At 40.0% G+C, this 23936-nt stretch overlaps 2 protein-coding genes across 3 annotated transcripts; one reads left to right on the top strand and one right to left on the bottom strand.

The window, feature by feature from the left end:
* Position 1: 1 nt before the first annotated feature.
* Positions 2 to 12505, bottom strand: tespa1 (thymocyte expressed, positive selection associated 1). Its single transcript, XM_069690936.1, has 12 exons — positions 12293 to 12505; positions 11020 to 11201; positions 10601 to 10643; positions 9464 to 9504; positions 8801 to 8854; positions 6790 to 6829; positions 6249 to 6287; positions 6019 to 6114; positions 5700 to 5908; positions 1868 to 3081; positions 912 to 999; positions 2 to 311 (listed from the first exon to the last, which is right to left on the bottom strand). The coding sequence occupies exons 2-12, from the start codon at positions 11156 to 11158 to the stop codon at positions 220 to 222; spliced, it is 2055 nt and encodes a 684-aa protein (XP_069547037.1). The 5' UTR covers positions 11159 to 11201; positions 12293 to 12505; the 3' UTR covers positions 2 to 219.
* Positions 12506 to 15837: 3332 nt separating this feature from the next.
* Positions 15838 to 23911, top strand: sp1 (sp1 transcription factor). Of its 2 annotated transcripts, none has more exons than XM_069690934.1 (6): positions 15838 to 15936; positions 16616 to 16689; positions 17913 to 19299; positions 20805 to 20946; positions 21335 to 21525; positions 22006 to 23911. In XM_069690934.1, exons 1-6 carry the CDS (start codon positions 15930 to 15932, stop codon positions 22308 to 22310), a joined length of 2106 nt encoding a protein of 701 aa, XP_069547035.1. In that variant the 5' UTR covers positions 15838 to 15929; the 3' UTR covers positions 22311 to 23911. The 2 variants fall into 2 exon arrangements, with proteins under 2 accessions (XP_069547035.1, XP_069547036.1); XM_069690935.1 differs by having other exon boundaries at positions 15838 to 15992.
* Positions 23912 to 23936: the final 25 nt, after the last annotated feature.

Genomic DNA, 23936 nt, shown 5'->3' with positions numbered 1-23936 from the left:
TCACCTGATTAAAGTATCATTCCTTAAAAATAGGGTCCACACTGTGTTTTATTAAAACCTTTGAGTTTACTTATTTACAATATTCTGCATTCAGTAGGAGTACGGGGGAGAAACTTCCTTCCTTCCAAATCACTAGTTATACAAACTCCAATCTTGAGTGCAGGAAAAGTTTCACAGATGGGAAACACGGCTTTATTCGTAGTCTACATGTGTTATCTGTCATCTACTCTGTCTGTTGAACGAGGGGCTGTCTTCTTCGTCTGCGTAGCCGCTGCTGTCGGACTGCATGCTGTCACCCCGGACCACTTCACCTACACAAAGACACAAACTCAGTCACAGTTGTTCTCCATACACTCTATACTGCTGCACAGATGCAGCTGTGGTTTGACCTGAATATAAAACAAAAAGCACAATGCAGTATTTTCCCCGAGACAAATTCCCCTGCACTGTGAGTGTGTTGGTGTGTGTGTGTTAGAAAGTCCTCCCCAGATGATCCATTATTTTTCATGCTCACACATACATCATTTACACAAACTAGTGTGGATTACTCCGTTCCCCCCAGGCATGTCTGACCTCAATACAAGACCAACAGTTAACCCAAAAGTAAAATATTTCCTTGTGTAACGGGAAAGAAGAATTTAACAAGAAACTTTATGCACACATAAAGTTCGTACAAAAGCAGCTGTTCCTGTGTTAAGTGACACCACCCTTTTTCTTCACACATTTATAACTGAACTGGGTGACTTCAGTTTTTTTTTGCAAATGAAGCCAGCAATTTGATGACCACCAACATCCCTTCAGCATGTTACAAACAGCTATTTTGAAAATAGCTAAATATGTTAATACAAAAAAAAAAACCCGTCAAGTCATCCAAATTATAATACAGCGACTATATAGTAAATGAAAAGTACCTTTGTAGTGATCTTTTTTGGACAATGGTGAGGTTGCTGTTCTTGTAGTTTCTGACTGTCCACAATCTTCCTCTCCAGCACTATGCACCTATGGAGACAAAAGGTATGAAGTATGAGAGTATACAACTCTGCACAATTTTATGAAGAATTATACACCGTTAGAACTTAAATATATCACTTCATTACATTGTACACTTTTATATAGCATTACAAAGATGCTCTGTGATCATGTAAAGTAGTCAGTGTTACACTATTTAAAACCATTTACTCAGAGGTTAATCTGTAATTGTTTAATTTTAAATTTCCATTTAAAAAAAATAAAATGTTTTTTTTAACTTAATCTTATTACATTACTGATTTTGCAAGAATGTCTGCCTGGATGACAAATTACCTATAAACAATCCTTTCTTTCTGAAAGAATACAAAATAATGTCTTCGCAGCTAACTTAAAAACACAGCAGGGTTTTATAAAAATGTTGTGGAACAAAACTTACTGTTGGTAACAACGCAAGTAATTTATTTGACCATAACGCACAAGAGGAATCCGTAGAGGCCCCGCAATATTGTATCCTCATCATATAACAGATGAAGAACAAAGTGTGTGTGGGTAAGTATCTATGTTGTATAGATTTTAACACACTACATGTTTGATGAGCAAAAAGCCAAAACCAATAATCATCCTTAAAAAGCATATAGATATGTGAATGCAAGAAATGTATGTGGAAACTATATGAAGCCTACTCTTTTTTTTTATTAAAGTATTTCATTACGTTTCCTTTTAGAGTATTATCATCGTTATCCTGAACTTGAACGTCGACTGGTCGGTGATTACTGAATTAATTTATCACATTGACTCAACTAGAAAAGTTAAATGAACCCAATTATTGTTTGAGTGACAAACTCTCCAAATGACGTTAGAGATTCTCCAGCCCTTATCTTTCATACACCAACTGTACCTCCTCCAGCTCAAATGAGTTGACCTGCTGAAGGTTACTGGAGAAGTGGCCCGGGCCATGATGTGTCGGTGGATTCAGGTACTGCCTTTCCCCTTCTTTTAATGGTTCCTTATGGGTCTGGATGGATGTGACAGGTGAAGCATGACTGGAATCGTGTGTGTTCGAGGAACAGGAAGCCACATAGTCCCCCTCCCAGCCAGTCACAGCGATGCAGTAATGTGTGTAGCTGCCATTGGGCTCAAGGACAGGAAGTGATCTGGATGCATCCACCTGTGTGACCTCTCCTGAAGAGGCAACGCTGCCTGTGCAGGAGTCCTCATCAGGCTCAGAGACAGTGGTTTGAAGATGGGTTTTGTGTGATTCAGGACATGGTCTTACTTTGCTTTCTGCCTCAGAGGGGACACGAGGTCTGTTTGGACTGTGTGTGTTTGGACAGCAGAAAGGTGCCTGGTGTACACTCTCAACTATCAGTGGGCAGATTAGATCATATGCAGCCTTGGCAACAGGCTTTAGCTCAGCTGTCCTTGTGTCACTTTGAGTCAAACATGAGTCCAGCTCTGGCTGACATGAAATTGACTGATATTCTGTCTCTATCACAGTCTCTCCTGATAACGATGATGCTAGAGATGTTCTTACGCTCCAAGTCATGCTGTTACAGTCTGTTCGTTTGACACCGTCTTCAGCAGTATCAACATTATTTGTTTGTTGATTGTCCAACGTCTCCTCACACCAGATTTTATTTCCATTCTGAAAAATGTCTGCGTCCGCCGTGGTCTGCTGCGTTCGCTCCTCTTTCCCATGGTTACAGGACTTATCCCCGTCCGTGATCAGACAAACATCAACCGAATCCCTTCTATTATCTTCGTTCAGTTCCAGCTTCTTGGAAGCCCCAGTGTTGACTTTCAGGACAATACCCACAACTTCCGGGAGGCTGGAACTTTTCCTGGGTGAGGGCTGCGGAGAGGTGGAGTCAGACCCACGGGGAGAGCCTGTGTACAGACACATCTTGTAGACCGTGTCCTTCAGCCTCTCCACTGGAGAGCGTGGCTCGCTGCGAATGCTGCTCCTGAAACGTTCGATCCTCTCCACAGGAGAAGAGGAAAAGGCAAACTCTGGTGTGGCCAGTTTCTGCAGAGGAGTGCGGGACACATGGGAGTACAGGGAATAGAAAGCGTTGGCCATTGCTGTGAGCACTTGCACTTGTCTGAAACGACCTGCGGAAAGAATAAAATGTAAATCAGTAGCTGTCATCCACTACATCCCATAATTATATTACAATATTATCCAACCCGGTAATATACAAAAGTGTGTAATACACCAGTCAGTCCATGTCATAGTCACTTTATTGTCTTGCCTAGGCGTGAAAAGGCTAAGCATGTATGACCAGGGTTAAAGAAGGAGGTCATGTGATGAAATACAAAGACTGATGAAGTCATTTGGGAAAACCAGTTTTCAAATTTGTTAGAAAGCATAAATAATGAGAAAGTTACTGACACAATGTAACGGATTTAACTTACATTATGTATGTTAAGTAACTTATGAGACATAAGTAATGTTACTCTTGTGAAATTACTTATTTTGAACCAGACCATGATCTTTTTCTAAACCAGAACCACATTGTTTTTAGTGCTGAAATCTAAGGCACCTTACTTTTCACACCTAGGTGAAGCAAAATAAGACACTGACCCAGTACCCTCTAGTGGACAGACAGGTGCACACACTTTGGCATGATTGGCAACCTTCATTTATCCTGGAGAATTCATTGAGGGTGACCCTCATTTACAATGACATTGAGTCATTTACAGAGCAACGAACAAATAAAAACAATGGCAGTGATCACAGCAATAAGACAAGTTGACAGAGATAAGATTGTAGCACAGTTGAGCTTATAGTTAACCATTTACTGTCAGATGAAGGAAGATTAACCTGAAAGATTAAATAAAATCAACAAAAACATAAAATAAGAAGGTTATATAAGAAGCATTAAAATATAAGTTATGTAGTTTGATTAGATAGAACGGAGTAAAGTACAGTTATATAAAACAATTACAAGTACAGGTTTAGAGATTTAAAATCAAGCCTTGGAAATGTGTGAATGCAGTAAGTGAATTGATTTTAAGGAGATTCTGTATTTTACTGCAGGAGTCAGGTGCACTAAAGTTAAAAGCAGACTTTCCCAGATCAGTCCTAACGTGTGGAACACGTAATAAGAGCAAGGTTAGCAGGTCTGATCAGGCCCATCTGTGCACACGAGCATTTCAGACAGGTAACAGGTTGGTTTTCCAATCAGAGTTTTATAAATAAAGAGATGACAGTGAGTGTCACGTCTCTGTTGAAGAGAGGACCATCCAACAGTATTGTATAGAAGGCATTGATGGGTATTGTAGCCGTTAAGTGTTGAGGCTGATGCATGTCACTGAATCATGAAGACTGCCTCAACAACCCTTCTCCTGCAAAACATGGTTTTGTTTTTACAGAGGTAGCCAACCATTTGTCTGAGTCTGCACACAAGATTATCGGTGAAATCTGAGTGAGTTTTTCATCAATCCAGATGCCGAGATATTTATATTCTGTGACTCTTTCGATTGAAAATTGAGGTTATTGTAATCTATGGATCTGCTTCCAGAAAAAAAACATAAACTTTGTTTTGCTTGCTTATAATAGAAGTCTTAAATCTTTAAGATTTGCTGGAGAGCAATAAAAGAGCATATGAAAGTTTTCCACTGCTACTTGTACAGAATCGGCAACGTGGTACAGCACTGTGTCATCCATGTACAGATGTGAATGACAATTGATCAGAGATGAAACAATATTGTTGATGTGGATAGTAAAACGAACTGGTCCTAGAATTGAACCCTGTGGAACACCTTTTGTTACTGGTAAATACTCAGAGTGCTGGCTTTCCAGTTAAACATCTTGTTGTCTCTCTGATAGGTAGTCCCTGAACCAATTACATATATTAGAGTCGGGTCCAATATTATGCAGCCTCTGTAAGAATATGCAATGATCAACAGTATCAAATGCTTTTGACAGATCCAAAAAAAGTGCTACACAGTGCTTTTTTTTTTTTTTATCCAATGCTGATGCAATGTTGTTTAGAACCATAGTAACAGTAGTTATAGTACTGTGGCCTGCTCTAAAACCCAGACTGAAATGGGCTCAAGATGGAAGCTCTGGACAGAAATACCTTCAATTGATAATGTATTCAAGATTCCAGGAGTTTTGAAAGGCAAGGCAGTTTGGATATGGGTCTGTAATTGTTAACATCATTCCTGTCACCACCTTAATGTAGTGATGTAACATGAGCCATTTTCCAGACTTTTGGAACTATTCCAGAAGCAATGGAGAGATTGAAAATATGGGATATTGGTATTGTGATTATTTGGGCTGAAAGCCTGAAGAATAAGGGATCTTAAATTGTCTTTTCCAGTGTACTTCCTGGGATTTATTGTAAGTAGAGTATCTCGGGCTTCATTTGGGGAAATGAGATTGAAGGGGCTACGAGAATCAGTAGCCAAAGTGCATCATCCTAAAATGGAGAGTGGTTTGATCCCCCATTTTCAAAAAGGTGACCAGCTGCTATAAAATGTTTATTAAAAGCTAGGCTAATCTGTTTGTGGTCAGACAATAAGTAGTAATTTACCTTGATCTGAGTAGGAATTGTGGAGAGGTTTTTGTTATTAGTGTTTACGGCCTTCAAGAAGTTGGCGGGGTTTGAATATGAACTTGAGGCTAAGTCCAGAAAGGACTCTGATTTGGTTTTTCTCACCGTGGATGTACATCTGTTTCTTATTTTTCTATGATACCCTTTTGAATAACTCCATAGTCTTACTAGCAAGAGAGAGGCTGGGGTCCTCCTCTCTTATCCGCCGTATTTGTGAGTCCAGGAACAGGCGGAAGTTGATGCCCTGAGCCTGAGAAGGAAAGGTGAAGAAGCGAGGAGGGATGCGCACGGTGACCTGTGGCTCTTCACAGCCGAAACCCAGTTCGTACAGAGTCTCCTCTGCATCCTCTGAATAAAACTGCAGGACCTCAGATACACTAGTGTGAAAAAAAGAAGGATAAAATGTTGTATTCAATAATATAAGAGTCTGATTATCAGTCTTCAGACCTGAAGAATGATAAATAATTTTAAAGTGGTGAAGCCTCACCTTGATGTAGTTTTCCAGGTGGAAAAAGAGTGGCAGCTGGAGGCCATGCTGTGGCCTAAGTTCAGTGATGGCAGGTATAGTCCCTGACGAGGGGTACTACAGATAATATGTGTAAAAAGTTATAATGCACAAACATTTACATGACAGAGCAATTCTAATGAATGTAATTTGATACCAGCACTAATTTTGTATCTGTTCATGTTGAGCTGAGGATGAGGTTGGCCACTTACCTGGTGTGTTGGTGTTTGAAGGAGGGAGGCAGTTCTTGGCTTCAGGGCCAGTACACAATGAGAAAAAGAGGAAATATGCCAACAGACCATTTATTTAAGTTTCTTTGGTACCAATTTTGTAATATGAGAAAATCCAGTGTCCACACATACTCTTCAAGACTGAAAAACATCTCAATATAATGGTTCATTTAACCTACAATCCAGCCCTAAATCTTTTCTGATCTAATTTCTACTTCCTAATGATTTCGTACAAACAGACTCAGTATGCAGTGGTGTAACAAGGACCAAAAAACATCAGTGGAAATGCAGTTCAAATACCATTATATCTAACTAACATTTGAGAAATCTCTCCGACATAAATTGCGCTCTTGTGTGATCAGTGGAAAATCTAGTTGCACATACAAAAGACTGCAGTCACCCCAATGACCAAAGCAACATTGATTTCGTATATACTACTCTATATGCTAATATCTACATCCATCTGTTCACTTGTTTGTTGTTTCATTATTACTGTGATGATAAAAGGATTACAGTTACTCACCCAGCTGCAGATGAAATTTCTCCATCATTTAAAACAGAAGCTAAAACGTGAAAAGAATGAGAGAAAAATATGTTGGTGTGCATCTGAATGTCAGTTTTGTAGTTAATTTGCAAACCTGTGAACATACACACACATCATCCACCCATTTAAACCACTGACAGGTGAAGGAAAATACATGGATTATCTCATTACATTGGCACATGTCAAGAGGTGGGATTTATTAGGCAGCAAGTGACGAGTCAGTTCTTGAAGTTCATGTGTTGCAATCAGGAAAAAATGGGTAAGCTCAGGAATCTGAGTGACTTTGACAAGGACCGTACTGTGATAGCTCGGACAGAACTTCTCCAAAACTGCAGATTTTGTGGGGTGTTCTAGTATAGTTAGTAATAATGATAGGACCACCAGTGAACCGACGACAGGGTCATGGCCACCCAAGGCTCATTAATGCACTTGGGGAGTGACGGCTAACATGATACTGGCTATGAAAGAAAGCTGTCAGAACACATAGTGCATCACAGCTTACTACGCATGGAGCTACGTAGCCACAGACCGGTCAGAGTGTCCATGCTGACTGTGTCTGTCGAAAGCACCTACAATGGGTGGGTGAGCATCAGAGCTGGACCACGGACAAATGGAAGAGGGTGGCTTGGTTTATTGAATCATGATTTATTTTAAATCATGTGGATGACCTGGTGCATGTGTGTTGTTTACCTCAGGGAGAAATGGCAGCAGAATGCACTATGGGAAGAGAAGCTGGTAGAGTCAGTGTGTTGCTCTAGGCAGTGTTCTGTGGGGAAACCATGGGTCCAGGCATTCATGTGCCATCTACCTTAAAATGGTTAGAAACCATGCACACGCCTAAATGGCAGCAGGTGTGCAGGTTGCAGTGGCTTCTGGCACTGGATAGTGCACTCTGCCACACTCCAAACATTGTTCAAGAATGGTTTGAGGAACATAAAAAAACTCAAAGTATCAACTTGCCCTCACAATTCCCTCAGATCTGATTGCAACAGGACACCTTCAGATGTCAGGGCCTGGGGTCTGGACAGAAAAGAGCTATTTTGGTGGCATGATGGAGACCTACACAATATTAGGCAGGTGAGTAAACCTGATGAAATTTAGATTAATGTACAGTAACAGCACTTCCAGGTGTATGCTCACTTTTACTTTGTTCCCAGTCATGCTCACAGAAGGTGTCATACAGTTGCTGAAGTACCTTCACCAGGAAATCACTGAAGGAGGAAATCATGTGCTATGTTCACAAAAGAAGTGATACACTCTCCCCATTCTCTAAAATATATCCTCCTTGGCAGAGGGACAGTAACATTGAGCATGACTGGATGTTTCAGTAAGATATTACAGTTGATATGCACAAATGAGTCAGTCTCTATCTCGGTCATCACTTGTGAAAAAAACAAAACAAATGAAAGCAGAACCAGTTTTGAAAACTCCATTTTTTGTTTTAGACAATCAGATTGAGGACATTTTTGTCAAAGTGAGGATATTTTTGACAAAGTGACGACATTTTCGCTGGTCCTCACTTTCCCTTCAAAGGACTGATTGAGAGTTAAGACTTGATTTAAGGTTTAAGGTCAGAACTAGATTTAGCTGAGGGTTAGGGTCAGGGTTGGGCACTTAGTTGTGATGAAATATAGCTGTACAAACGTGTGTATGTATATGTATGTAAATATGTATGTATGTGTGTTACTAATGTTGGGGGAACAAAAAGGAGAAGTCTGAAGTTGGGCTAAGGGTTTGGCAAGTAATGGTTATGCTCAGGAACATGGTACGTCTCAAGGAAATTAATATAAGTACATGTAATGTCCTTTAAAGTACTGGAACCATAATGGTGTGTGTGTGTGTGTGTGTGTGTGTGTGTGTGTGTGTGTGTGTGTGTGTGTGTGTGTGTGTGTGTGTGTGTGTGTGTGTGTGTGTGTGTGTGTGTGTGTGTGTGTGTGTGTGTGTGTGTGTGTGTGTGTGTGTGTACAAATGTAAAAGTTTGTGTGCTTACCATCAGCTACAAGACTCAGGTCATCAGCAAAGTTGTTGACTTGCAGCACAGACTCTGAAAAAAGGACACAGTTAAATGTCAAATTAGTTAAGTACAAAAGTACATTATGTTAATGTCCTGTGTGGAATGGAAATGGTGTACATTTACTTAAATTCAAAAGGAAATATTGTACTTTTTAACTCATTACATGTATTTGACAGCTTTAGTAATTAGCCTATTAAACATGATTAGTTGTTAAACACCTCATTTTAATATGAAATTATTAAAGATAGGTCCACCTGCAGGACCATCTACAACAGTAAAACACTACTATAAATCTAGTAATAAATTTGATAGCCCAACAGGGGTCATTTCTCTAAATTAAAAGTTCTCATAAATTGATACTTGAAGTACATTTGGCTGATAATACAACTTAAGTAACAATTTCAATGCCAAAAATGAACTTTGCTGTCATTATGTATTGTTAAATGGTAGGAGTGCCATGTTTACTAAAGTAAAAGATCTGAATACTTTCTCTAGGAAGGGTAACAACAAATTCAAAGTATGTGTTCACACATGTGAGTTGATTTTCATTTACTACATTCTACAGTATGTTAACTGTATGCCAGATTTAAAAACAAAGTTCTAGTCAATAAAACACAATTGATGTCAGGTAATACTCACCAAAACTCAGCTGACCTCTGTTCTCTGAGCAGGCAGTTGACCTGTTAGACATATCGCAATATTTACTTCAACAATACACACATATCCAGTCAGGGTGGCTTTACCGCTTCTATGAAATAAGTGATTGAATTTGCAAAGATAGCTTCATCTGGAGCACGATAGCAGCCTACACTACAAGCTTGTGAGATCTACTCTGTAATCAGAGTTCAACAGCCTGCTGAAGTCTGTCAACTTCCTCATGTAGAATATTAACGTCAACGCCTCCAAGCTGATCTCAATATTTTCATGCTGAGTTCTGAGAATGCATTTAACTACCAATTTTTTTCTTTTCCTGGACATAAAGTATGTTTGCTATTAAATGGCCTAGTGTTACAGGCCATTTAATAGCAAACATACTTTATGTAGTCCCTCAGACTACCACCAGTGCAGCTTCCTTTTCAATGACTGACATGAGACACATTAATACTACCTCCTTCTTCCTCCAATCAGTTTCATAAAAAAAGAGGGAACAGTTATTTCCCTTTAGTTATATAATTGTCTCACTATAAACCACAGGAACATTTTTAAAATGTCAAAGGCCTGACGTTTTTTTTTTGTTGTTGTTCAAGAGCCTCAGCACTGCACACTTGTTGAAATGTTTGCATCTACATCCTATTTTTTCTTCCAACTGTTGCTCTTGTGGGAATTGTTGGTGTCCTTTCTACGATATTGTAATTTTCTGATGGAAGGACCTTACTATAAGATAACTAATGTTGTGATCTGGTGCTATAAAAAGAAATTGAATTGAATTAATCAGCAACTAGGGAGCCAAGTGCTGTGTCATTTCCTGGCACTTACTTTCCTAAATCAGTAATGGGCCAATTGAGAGCTCTCATTTTAAAGACTCAAATAAAGCATTTATTTCCAATGGAACTATAAAAATGCCTCATGTACGGTGTGAGAAATAATATTGTGGCTTCCTTGCTGCACCGCCTTCCTGAAACAGTGACTTCAGAGAGTTTCCACTTTCTACTTGCTGTTGTTTGTGAACCACTTTCCAGTGACTGACACCTTGTCCTTCAGAACCTGTTTAGAGTCAGCGCTCAAAAGAAAATATCATTTTACAACTAAAACAAGTAGAAACGCAGGGTGACTCACCCACAACCGAGGAGCCAGTTCTCAATCTTTCCTGTGAAACATCCTGTGGAAATTACACACTGAGTTTTGTGAGTAATCCTCATTAAATATACTTCTTTTCATATATTTGTTTTACTTTTTAAAAAAAACAACAACACAAAGAAACATTTATAATGTATTCAGGGAAACCTCTGATTACATTGAAGAACCATATTCTTGAAGTGATTTAGTTTTTTCTATAAATCACTTCTCAGTTGGGTTTTGCCATATTTGTCATGACAGGAATTCTAGTGCTGTATAACAGGTTACAAAATATTCCACTACTTCCCTCAGTTCTTAGTCACTGGCATCTTTACGCTCAGTGACTTTTGTTTTATTAACTGCAGATCATGTATAGAAGTGGGGCATAATCCCTCATGCAGTCCTGAGTTTGCTCTCACCGTCAGAAAAGACATCGTCGTCTGCTACAGAGGCAGATGGTAGGCTGCACAGCGGCCCTTCAGGTTCCTCCAGAGTGGGACACTGTCGGCTGCTGTTGATCCAGGCTCGCCGCCTCACAGTGGAGGACGGGTTGTCCATCGCCTCAGCTCACAGACAGCCAGGGAACACCACGGGGTCGGAGCTACCGAGGCACAAGGACAAAGTCAGATATGAAATAGTGACAATATCGTTTGGGATTTTCACTAATGTTTTTGCCTTAAATAACGACTGCAAACGTGAAGTCTAAAGTCAGTGTTTTCTGACGGTATCCTTTGTTATGAAAATGAAACTTTATATGCCAAATATTATTGAGATGATGCTTCCTGATTCACTGTGATAAATTAATTATCTGGCAAGTCAGACAAACATTTGAAACAGTTGATGACATTGTGACTTTAAAACTCTGACAGATATATTTTGCATTAATAAGCAGTCTCAACCTCTATGTTACATTGACTCTCTTCATTACTGCTTTTCAATGAATTTTCTTTCTGTCTACAAAACTTACTGAACAATTAAGACCTATACTGTATGTATGGAGGACACTTAATGGTTTAGTAAATGAAAGAAGAAAGACAGTGTTAGGCAGATATGAGTCTAATTATATAAACTATAACAATGGGCACAACTACACTGCTTTAAGTTCAGGTTGGGTCAAATAAAGAGTTAGCGTGACATATTGTTTTTTTCCTTTTCAGGACACAAGTAGAACTGACAAAATGACAGCCAAAATCTAAAACGTGCACTGATGAATGAAAACCCTAGTGTAATAAAATATAGCCTATTTTATGTATGTTCAAATACAACAAAATAAACGGATAAACATATATAGCCTACATAAAGTTAATAATAGGTGGCATACAAAACAGTAAAATTTGGAAAGGCATATGACTGATAGATCCATCCAGCCCTTCAAAATAAAACCACCAAAGGATAAATACTATTTCAATCAATGTGTTAAAGAACTAATGAACTCTATAATGAGCCCAACCAAACATAATTTAAATAAATAGGAACGTAGAGGTAAAGAAAGCGAATCCACTTAAAGTAAGTGTACTTTTTTTTTTTTTTTTTTTAATATAGTATAAATAAAAGCTAAATTATTTTCCATCCTGCTCTCAAAAAGAAAAAGACCTCCAGGTTATAGTTGGATTAAACACGTATGTTTGTAGTTTTCCTGAACAAAATATCGCTAAACAGCTAACGGACGTGACAGACACAAAGCAGCTTTACCTTCATAGACGCAGGTTTCAGTTCTGTCAGGAGCACTTTGTCTCGTTTCCTGTTGTGGCAGCTGTTTAATCTGTCTAAAACTTCATCTGCAGCCTTTAGCAAACTGTCAAACTGCATTCAGCACGGTCCGGTTTATCAATGATTAACGCGCGATTACAAGTTTCTGGTGATTTCCTCTGAAACATGTCAGTTAGTTTGATCAACGAGGTTAGAGGAGCCTGCAGGAAGTGACTTTGCATCTCATCTGAAATACAAAAAGGTTTTTTTTTATCAGCGTGGGACGGAGCTTTGCAGAAACAAAAACCAGACTCAAACAGGTTCCTGCAAATGTCAAAGGTAAAGGCTGGCAATACAACACCTATAATTTGAACAATAATTTACAAATTAGGCAAACTTGGACCTGCAATAACTCCCCTGTGAAATTGCTTTTAAATTAAGGTTTAATTTTTGGAATTGACAGCCCATTTAATGCTATTATACCATGCATCATTTTGATAATGGATGATGCATAATTATTCTTATGAACTAAAACCACCTTTGTCATGAAATGTAGCTACTTTTGTACATAAAGCAGTTATTAAGTCGCCATTCATATTGTTTATGTGCTGAGTACTATGTCCCTCAGAAATGCAGTCGAGTGGAATGAATCAAAAATAAATTCTCAAGTAAAGAAGAAGTACCCCACACTTGTACTCAACTACAGTACCTAATTACTTTCCAACAATAGCACAAAAAAAATACCTCATTTGACTCTGACCTTCTGGAAAAGTGTTGCAGGGAATCTGAACCAGCATTCCTTTAATGGCAATGAAGTGTGCAGTTTTAAAGTAAACATTGACTAACACAGTGGCCTACTAACGTTTTACTGATGGTAACCATTGACTAACACAGTAGCCTACTAACGTTTTACTGATGGCTTATTTAAAATGACTTTTCATATATTTATTAACATTGATTGAGGTTTTTTTTTTTTTTTTTAAATCTGACTTAACAGTTAAGAGAGACAGCTTTCACAACATACCAACTCCAAAAATGGCTTTTATTAATGGCTTCTAACAGTTCTAAAACATGCATTAATATTAAAGAGCTGCGACCTGCAAGTGATTATTCATCAAAAGTTATCCGAACAGCTTTTTATATGCAACAGGTGTATAACTTTTGACTAATGCTGTTATGCAAATGTGTAGCCTTGAGGAACAGAACAAAGTATTTGTGCAAGAACTGTTTTTCTTCAGCAATTCTGCTGCAGGCACACAAAGCACTTTTCACTCAGCAGCATACTCTGCTGGCTAAAAATAGCAAACTAATCATGAGCTCATAAACTAAAAACGTATAGTAATTAATTAAAGTAGTTCAAATGATCTGCACCTCGACATAATAGCAGTAAAAGCAATCTGCCAGTTGGATACCAACTTGTTAAAAAAAAAAAAAACTGCAATAATATACACAATAATGTTGCAAAGACAGGGGCCATCCTGCTGCATGGTGACTTTTGGCATTTATTGATCTTGAAGTGCTTTTACTTGAGTGGCGTTTCAACTATAGAAGTTTAACAACGTATTTTAAGACCGTGGTATTGTTACTTTCACTTCAGTAAATGAGTCTGGTAGACTGGTAGCTATACACGCAATAAACCAGTGTTGCTCTGAACCAATAGAAAAGTCTCTGACTAACTGAGGAAACGTCAGTGTTTGACTTCAGACGGAGTTGGGTGGGTGCAGGCTCGGCTTGAGGATGGACTCCACCCTCTGTCCTGTTTACATGGACACATGTGCTGCTTCACTGACAGCCCCCTTTTACAAATCCCAGTAATAAAAGTCCTCCCACAAGCGAGCCATTTTCTCCTCCCAGCGCGGCCACAGCCAGTGCGCGAGTGTGATGGGGGTTTGCTTCTCCTCCACCCGGGCGGGCTCCTCCCGCCTCCTCGCCGTTTCCCGACCCACCGGGCGCCAACCAGGGAGTGGCCAGTGGCCACGGAGGCAAGACTTAAAACATCCAGTCCGCCTTCCTCCTCCAACCTCCTCCGTGTTCAGAGGAAGACATGAGGAAAATACCCTGTTGAATGACAAGCCGACTTTTCAGATGGACAAAGGGGAATTATCATGATTTACGTGGACATATTTACTCACGGCGCCATTTAAGCGGAAAACAGATAACCCAACGTCAATCATACTCAGGAGTACAACCTACCGTGCTTAGTCCCGCCCAATACTCCGCCTTTGGCTCAATTACATTGGCTGGTTAGACTCGCTGGCAGAAACAACCTTTTCCATTGGAGGAAGGCAGCAATCCCTTGCCTGTCGCTCTCGGAAGGGTGCGCTTCTTTTATGTAGCGCAACACCAGACTGTCTGTGATCGGGACACTCACCAGGTGGCAAAATGTTAACCTAACATTTGGCGACCATTATACTTTACTAGTGCAACTAGTTTAATTGTATCCCATTACTTCTTTTTTTTTTCTTTTTTTTTTTTTTACTGAAAATTAGATTTAACACTAATGACACACATAATACATTTCAATTATGTCTAATTAGTGGAAGGCAATATGGACACAATTAAATTCAAATACCTCGTAATCAAAACTGCACCAATATTGTTGGGATAACTACTGCTGTTTTCACAATATACTTCATATAATTACAACTTTTCTAAAATATATATTAATCGCTTTACAATATCTCGTCTCGTCTCAATATGATAAAAAAATATATATATATATGTGGATGAAAGTTTTGGGGAAACATAATATATAAAGTTGGCCATGTGCAATACCATTTTAGTCTATAATGTGTTCAAATAATGTTAAAAGAAAACCTATATACAAGGACAGATACAGGAGATCATTCCTGCCCACTGCAATAAGACTGTACAATAATTCACCTCTGGCAAAATCCATCACAGTACAATAACACTGTTGACTGTGTTTCTTGGTTTGTTTGTATATAATATATATAGATATATACTGTACTGTACTGTATATATATATATATGTTGACTGTGTTTCTTGGTTTGTTTGTATATAATATATATAGATATATACTGTACTGTACTGTATATATATATATATATATATATATATACAGTATATATGTTGACTGTGTTTCTTGGTTTGTTTGTATATAATATATATCGATATATATATATGTATATATATATATATATATATGTATATATATATGTTGACTGTGTTTCTTGGTTTGTTTGTATATAATATATATCGATATATACTGTACTGTATATACTGTGCATTTTATATATTTTTTTTTTTTTACTGCTATTTACTATTTTATTGCTTTTCTATTATTATATTCTATTATTTATATTATTATCGTATTGCTTCTGTATGCTCATTTCCCCTCGGGGATTAATAAAGTAACTACCTAACCTAATATTTGCTGCTCAATATTCGTGCTCCGCAGAACTGCCCGGGCTACGCGGGTACCCAAATTCAACGCACCCAGTCTTTCGGCTTTCAAAATGGGGGAGGAGGAGCAGGGGGAGGGGAGAGAGGGGGAGAAGGAGGAGGCGAGGAGGAGGAGGAGGAGGAGGGGAGGACGTCAAGTTTGTGTGAAGTTGTGAAAAGTTGTCAACCCGAGAAAAAAAAAAAGAGCAGAGAAACTCCTCCCGTCTTCAAATTATGAGCAGTAAGTGAACTTTTAAAACTCAGTGGCGTGTTTGTGAACGACGCGTTAACTCCACAGTAAGAAGTAAAGCCGCAGCGCGTCGCATTAAATGTGTTCAGAGACGTAAACACGATGCCGTATTGTTTATTTTAACGACCCGTCTCGAGCAGTTTAAAACGACCCAAGTTACGTTTTTTAGTTAAACCCGCTAATTGTTGGTACTCGGCTAACAGCGGTTAGCCGACCAAGTAAATCCGGCTAACCGCTTTAAACGGCGACTTTTACTTCCGACACCCGCTCCGCTTACTTCGTTTAACTTCATCCGATTTCCGTGAGCTTCCTAAAAACAAGTTATATTCACCGGAGCTGTCGGGGACACTTTCGCGGTTTTCCCCTGAACATTTTTTGTTTGTTTTTTTTAAAGTTTTGTTGTGTTGGGGAGTTGATGTTAGCTTAGCTAATACGCTAGCTGGCCCCGTGCATGGATTTCTTTTGCATTTCTTCTCACAATAGTCGCAAAATAACCCCTTTAAAAATTAAAAACAAAAAATATGCGGTTAAAATATCCTCTCGATCGTGTGTTTTCGGCTTTGATACGATGGACAACGACGTTGACTTTTAAGTTTGGTAGTTCGCTGTTTTGAAAAGTAAGTTCAAGAGAAGTGATCTTACAAACTTCTTCTTCTTCTTCTTCCCGCAGATCAGCAGCAGGGTGAAATGGCCGCTGTGGAAAGCGGTGGAGGCTTCAGTCAAAAGCGAAACACAAATCCACAAGTAGGTTAACCGGACACGTTGACCTGCTCCTTTTTTTTTTTTCTCCCCCCCACCAAAAAAAAAATGAGCCGAGGACCGACAGTATTTCCCCCTTTTTTGTGTTTTGTTGTTGTTTTGCTTTCATACCCTCCTGAACCTGATGTGTTGTTTTGACTATTCGTGTGATTTGATTCTGTGACTCGTCTGTATCGGGACCGAGAGCGGCTTGTTGATTTTTCTCCCCAGAGCACATGTTGTCACCGGGGTGGGGGAATGGGCAGGTAAAAAATAAATCGCCCACACGGGGTGTTCCCGTCAAACCCCGGCACTTCATGTGCGCTTCGCTCGGCCCATTTGGCCGGCCTTGGAGGGGGGTGGCTTGAGGAGTGTGTCAGTTTATAGGGCAAAATAAAGTGTGGGAGGGAGATGGGTGGGTTTGGGGGGAGGGGAAGACGAGCCCGCCGCTGCTCTGGAAAAATGTGGTCCCTCCCATACTCCCTCCATCCCCCCTCCCCCTCCTCTGGCTTCTCTAAAGCCCCACTGCCTTATGAAGTGCTTGCAGATACATTTTGTAAAACAAAAAGTAGGTTTAATGTTTTGAAGTTTTTGGCAGTGTTAAAGTGCAGGGTTGTCTTTCCTGTTATCAGGCTTTAGGTGCAGCGCCTAATCTTTTTTTTAGACCCCGAGATACTCAAATCATTGCGGAGCGCATCAAAACTAACGCAATTGCTTTTCCCAGATCTAATGGTTGTAATGTGTTTTCTTTAAGCTGTAAGGGTGTAGTTTATTCATTGTCGGGTCTAGATTTTCCTAATTGTTGTAAACATTTTACACAGATTTGGTAAAAGGAATGGTTTGATGATGTAAAACTGCATGTAATTAATTGAAACCTTCTCCTCACCAAATATGTGCGCCCAAGTCTTCCACAAACCAAGTGCAGGCTCCGCGACATTTGGAAATTAGGCTTCTAAATCACTCAATAAAACTCTTTTATCATGTCCTGGTTTCATCAGGTAAACATTTATCAATGGCTATTTTACCATATCTGCTGTAAATAGTTTTATAATTTTTACTTATTGTATTTTAATTACCTGCGAGCATCACTGCATTACTGTGCAGTCTTTCTTCTAAAACTTTAAAAAAAAAAAAAATTTTTTTTAACTGCTTTACCATGTATGTTAGATAGCAGAATATATATTCTTCTTTTCTCTTGTCTTAATTTATTCTTCTTTTTTTTTTTATAGGACTCACAGCAGCCATCTCCTCTTGCCTTGTTGGCAGCCACATGCAGTCGAATTGACACCCCAGGAGAGGATGATTCCTCTGCAGACCAACAGCAACAAATCCAGCAGCAGCAGCAGCTTGACATAACCCAGGGTGTTTTCACCTCCAGTGCCAACGGCTGGCAGGTTGTCCCTCTCAGCGTGCAAACATCCTCAGGCTCCAGCACTGTCACCACCGATTCCTCGGGAGTGATGGCAGGAGGAGACGGCAGCAAAATCAGACAGGTGTTATCACCGTCAACAGCTGCTGCAAGCACTCAGGGTCAGCAGCAATATGTAGTAGCTCAGGCTCCATCGATGCAGGGTCAGCAATTGCTTACCGCCATATCGGGCGTGATGCCCAACATTCAGTACCAGGTGATTCCCCAGTTTCAGACAGTAGATGGCCAGTCACTGCATTTCACACATGCTCAGCAGGAGTCTGCTGTACCTGCCGGAGCAGGACCAGGGCAACAGTTTCAGATAGTGTCCTCTCCCAATGGCCAGCAGATCATAACTGCAACCAACAGAGCTGGTGCAGCAGGCAACATCATAACCATGCCCAGTCTCCTCCAGGGAGCCATCCCCTTACAAAATATAAGCTTAGGCAACGGTGTGTTACAAAACCAACATCAGTTCCTGGCAAATATGCCTGTGTCTCTTAATGGAAACATCACTTTGTTGCCTGTCAGTACTGGTGGTACAGTGGGAGATGGAAATGTTGGAGGAGAAACAGGGGGACACCAACTCATACAGCAGCAGCCCGTGTCTTCCAACAGTTACATGACAAGTGCGTCCACTGTCACTACGCAGACCTCGTCGTCTTACGGGATGACCCAAACGCAGAACAGCAACGGCGCGGTGACAGGGACATTCCAACAGAACACATCAGCTCTGGGTGTCCCGATACAGCCAGACAACAGAGACGGGCAGCAGTCACAGCATATCCTTATCCAGCCTCAGCAGGTTATCCAAGGTGGAACCCCCATTCAAACCATCCAGGCTGGCACCGTTGCGACCGCAGGCGGTCAACTGTTTGCAGCGCCGACACTCAGCCAGGAGGGGCTCCAAAATCTTCAAATTATGCCAAACACGGGTCCTCTCCTCCTGCGCACTGTCGGCCCCAATGGCCAGGTGAGCTGGCAGACCATTCAGATACAGAGTCCGGCAGGAGCACAGATTACTCTGGCCCCAGTGCAGTCGCTCCCCCAACTTGGCCAGACCCAAGGAGCTGCTGCGGCTGGAGGAGTATCTGTCAACACAGTGCAGATCCCCGGCATCCAGACCATAAATCTTAACACACTCGGGGGCACTGGGCTGCAGATGCACCAGCTGCAGGGCGTTCCCATCACCATCTCCAGCTCAGCAGGTTAGTCAGCAGCCTGCTTTTCTGAAATTAGAGATTAGGTGTAAAAAAAAAAAAAAAAAATGTATACATAATATTTTGAGACATTAAAAATATAGTATATTATTTCTTCAAGTAATGTCTTTCCAAGATGTTGAGCTGTTGGTAAAACCCAATGGCCTCAAGATTTGTTCAAAATGGTTTATATGGTAGTTGGGTTTATTTGTCACTGTTACTCTTCAGAAATATTTTTTACATTTATTTAGTTTGGATCAAAATAACAGATGAACAACCCTTTGATTGTGATTAGTTTTAGTTATTTTAGACAAGTAACCAACAACTACACATCAGTCACTGTAGTACACAGTGTTTGAAAAGTAGTACGACTAACTGGTTGTTGGTTTGAATAAATAGTCAGTCGTCTTGAAAATGAGGTTTGTTTGTTTTCCTGCATTTTGTATCTTTGGATTTGTTCTGTTTTGCTCGACTATGTGACGTGCACTATACTGGTTGAACCAGTTTGGCTAGCTCACTGTTTCCGTGAGCTCTTTACTGCACGTCTTTGTGTACATGTTCACTTTTTGTCTGTCCTTGGTGACACTGCGTCCCCTCAGATGGTGGTCACATTACACTGTAGCTGTGGGTTGGCCACAACTTGTGTGTTACAGCAGGGGTGTAACTTCACCCCTCCCATCACATGGAGGCCTTTATTGTGTCCAAGCCCTCTTTTAGTTCTGTCATTAGCAGCTCCTCCCAGGATGTTTGCATGCTTGCTAGTCTACATTTAACCAGATATCAACATTTGTGAGCCACCAGTTAGTCTGTTATCTTTATTATAGGATCATGTGCTTCCAATCCGCTACATAATGTACTGTAGGCTTTGTTTGGACCACAGCAGTAATGAATGGTTGATTTTTCCTGCACAACACTGTCAGCGCTGTCATTAACCTAACATTTACGTAGGCATAGTAGTTACAGGCCACAGCACTCAGCATTTGTCTGCATATTCACGAGTTACTCCCAATATTACTCGTATCCAGATAGTGCGTCTTGTTGGTACTTCGACACTTAAGTTTTCTGAACACACTGGGTTTAGTTGCAGATCTTTTATTTACATGTAACACACTGTTGAGGCCAGAACACGTTTCTAATACTGCCTTAAAAGTCATGGGAAGTCGTGTGCATGGTATGCTTGGCATTCAAGTGGTTAAGTCATGAGTACATGGTTCCTAGGCAACGACAGCGTCTAGAAGCCACAGAAACGTGCAAACTAACATGCAGAATAGTGCTGGAAATGCAAAAGCATAATGACAGAGAAGATGAACCTCTTGGGAACGTCAACGTTTTCCTCGGATGTATTATTAAATTACAAAGAAAAACTAAACTAAAATATAATGTGAATTTATCATTTAACAAAAAATGAGCTGCCATGGCCTGATAAATGAAACTTGTATAAACCGAAAACACCTTAAACCATTGCCTCCATCATCTTAAACACAAGCATGTCCTCCTCTGTCCATTCTCTACAGGAGAGCAGACATTGCAGACTGGTGGAGAAAGTTTGGATGACAGCACAGCTATGGATGACGAGGATATCAGCCCACAACCTCAAGGGCGACGTAACCGCAGAGAAGCTTGTACCTGCCCCTTCTGCAAAGACGGCGAGGGACGGTATGTAACTGAACTCCATTATAGCTGCCATGTGGGCAAAATGTGGGCTGCTTATTAAAAAGTGGATTTATATGGGGCAATATGAGGCATCCTGGTGGTACTATGACATACTCTTATTTGTAACTCATTGTTAGTTGTCAGATAAAGGACAAGTTGGTCTTGGAAGTTTGTGATAAATGTTTACTTGGCGGAAAACTATTATACATATTCTAATTACTTTGTCGTGCTACAGATATAAAATCCAAGTTTTTGTAAACCACAGTTTAGCTTTACTTTTGACTTTTCATGCCACCTGGTGGTACATGGTCTCCTCACAGCGAAGCTTCTGAATATCACGTGGAAAAAATGTGTTTCTCCCAAACTGATGTGTGGTTTTTGCATCGTGCAGAGACCCAACTAAAAAGAAGCAGCACATATGTCACATCAGTGGCTGTGGGAAGATCTACGGTAAGACGTCCCACCTGCGAGCCCACCTTCGCTGGCACACAGGAGAGCGTCCCTTTGTCTGCAGCTGGACCTTTTGTGGCAAACGCTTCACCCGTTCAGATGAGCTTCAGCGCCACAAGAGGACACACACAGGTACAAACGACGATTTAGTTTCGTAGTTAAAGGTCATACGTGCTTAATTCTGTTCTGCTACATCAGCTTCAGGTTCTTGGTGTGTTTATGTTATCATAGTTTACTGGGATGACTCGGTTAATCAGAGCACTCACTGATGTTAGAAGCAGCACCTGCGCTTTCCTAGCTGACATGTCGAAACGTCAGCTGTAGAAAAGTCTACTCACTACTGCGGTCTTCAGTATAAAATACGTAATAAGTCTGTGCGCATATGTCAGTGTGTGATAGAGGTATATTTGCTCTGTCAAAATGTGGTATAATTTGATCTGATTGATATTCTGATAATCTCATTTGAATTTAAAGTTGTTGTTTTTGACTGCAGTACATACATTCATTACAAATGGATCATTTCAACTGTGTGGCGTGCAGTCGGACATACTCTTGGGGAGAACCAAATGCAGCTACTTTACACATCGCTTTTTCTGTCTGCCCCCTTTTCAGGTGAGAAAAGGTTTGCTTGCACCGAGTGTCCCAAACGCTTCATGCGCAGCGACCACCTCTCAAAGCACATCAAGACCCATCTGAACAAGAAGGCAGCGACGGTCAACACCGGCAGCATCACAGTCACAACTGATGCTGATTCCCCTGCAGGATCAGAAGTCGGCGCTGGAGCAGTATCATCCAATGACCAGCACACCATTGTCACCATGGAAACCTTATCTGCAGAGAGCATAGCTCGATTAGCCAGCAGTGGTATCAACATGATGCAGGTGGACCTTCATCAAATTAATGGCAACAGCTACTAGAAACAGTGGAGAGAGAGAGAGAGATGGCCTTGGTGGATATTGTATTTGGACATTTGGGGTTAAAATGGGCACGTTACTGCAGACCCTCTCAGAGGCTTCAGACAGGAGAGGTGGTCATCAATGCAACACGACACGTACACTATTAAATTTGAGACCTGAGGCAGCAATATGATTTCCATGTCATATTTAGATATCTGAGGCATTTAAAGCTCAGATGGGGAGGGGTTGAATTAACATGTTAGCCGAGAGAAATCATCATGAAATCTTATTTCCATCGATCCAGTCTCAGTGGGATTGCAATAAAACACACAGGTCAGCACAATTCATGTTGAATGTGTACCTCATAATATTCTCTTACAGGCCTCTTTAGTGAAGAGATGACACTACTAAAGTCCCCTTTAAAACTTCCAATTAAATATTACAACAAAGATATAAAAAAAAAAAAAATTAAAAAAAAAATCTTGAACAGCAAATATTTGACTCTCAGATTGCATTGGTTGCAGTAGAAGAACTGGAATGTGTGTATAAACTAGCAACCCTTGTAACATAGGAGTGATGTGTAAAACTATTTTAGGTGGACCGTTACATGAGTTCATGAGGTCACAGCCGGTAACAGCCAGAAACACTAATCGGTGTGTGGCTATCGGTGCGTCAGGGCACTAAGATCCTGAGAATAACTCTTTAACCTCTTATGTAAGTACACACATTCAAGCCATCATGCTCTGATATCTTTATCATTGCAAAGCATTTTGATTTTTTTTTTTGGAATTTTTTTTTGTTGTTGTTGTAAATAATATATATTTTTGGTAATGTAAAGGCTACAGAAATTCTTAGCATAGGCAGGATCATCTTACGATTGCGAGAGATTGCCTTTTCAGTTGTCTAAACCTCTCATGCACAATCAATCTTAAATCGTGTTACTTTTATATCTATGTAGAAGATATTTGTAAACGCCAGAGCCTTTCTATCATAGAATAATGTATTCTATACAGTCCAGATCTTCCCGGTACATTTTCTTTTTCTGTGGTATACTGCTCTCCTAAGACTATGCCTTGCAGTCAAGTTTGTTTTCTCTCGGTGGAAAACCATTTTTTGTTTAGTCATATCAGGTCAGAAGAAGGTATTTTGTAATGTCCAGACAGCATGAATATGTAAGCGCGAAACCAAAGGTTCAATACTCGTTTTACAAACAAAACTAGGAAATCCTTCTTTGGTCCATAAACCTTCTAATAATTTTTACTCTTGTAATGTGTATGTTAAAGTTATAACTGGAAAAGATTCAGCTCGAGGCAAATCTTGGGTATATTTCTCTTTGTTGTCCAAATAAATAAATTTCAAAATGTATTAAGTTTTTCTGAAAAGATGTGCTTCCCATCACTCGTGTTTTCCTTCATAATTCTGCTTTGAGAAACAAAATTGTAACTTCTTTAATGTTTAAAAAAAATATATATTTTAAACTATAGACAATGTTCATTGGACAACAAGTGCTCTTATTTTGTTTTTGTTTTTTCCCAATTTTAAATAAGGGATTTTATATTGTGTGTATACAACTACTGCAACTGCCAACAGCTGGATTAAAATAATAAATATACTTTGTCTCATTTCTGTGCAAACTCATGCTTCAAC

This window comes from Brachyistius frenatus, unplaced genomic scaffold, assembly GCF_029030835.1.
Source record: "Brachyistius frenatus isolate BFR_SWC_R1_liver_20210118 unplaced genomic scaffold, ASM2903083v1 Contig_10, whole genome shotgun sequence".
Classification (NCBI taxonomy): domain Eukaryota; kingdom Metazoa; phylum Chordata; class Actinopteri; family Embiotocidae; genus Brachyistius; species Brachyistius frenatus.
This window is presented reverse-complemented; position numbering and strand designations above follow the sequence as displayed.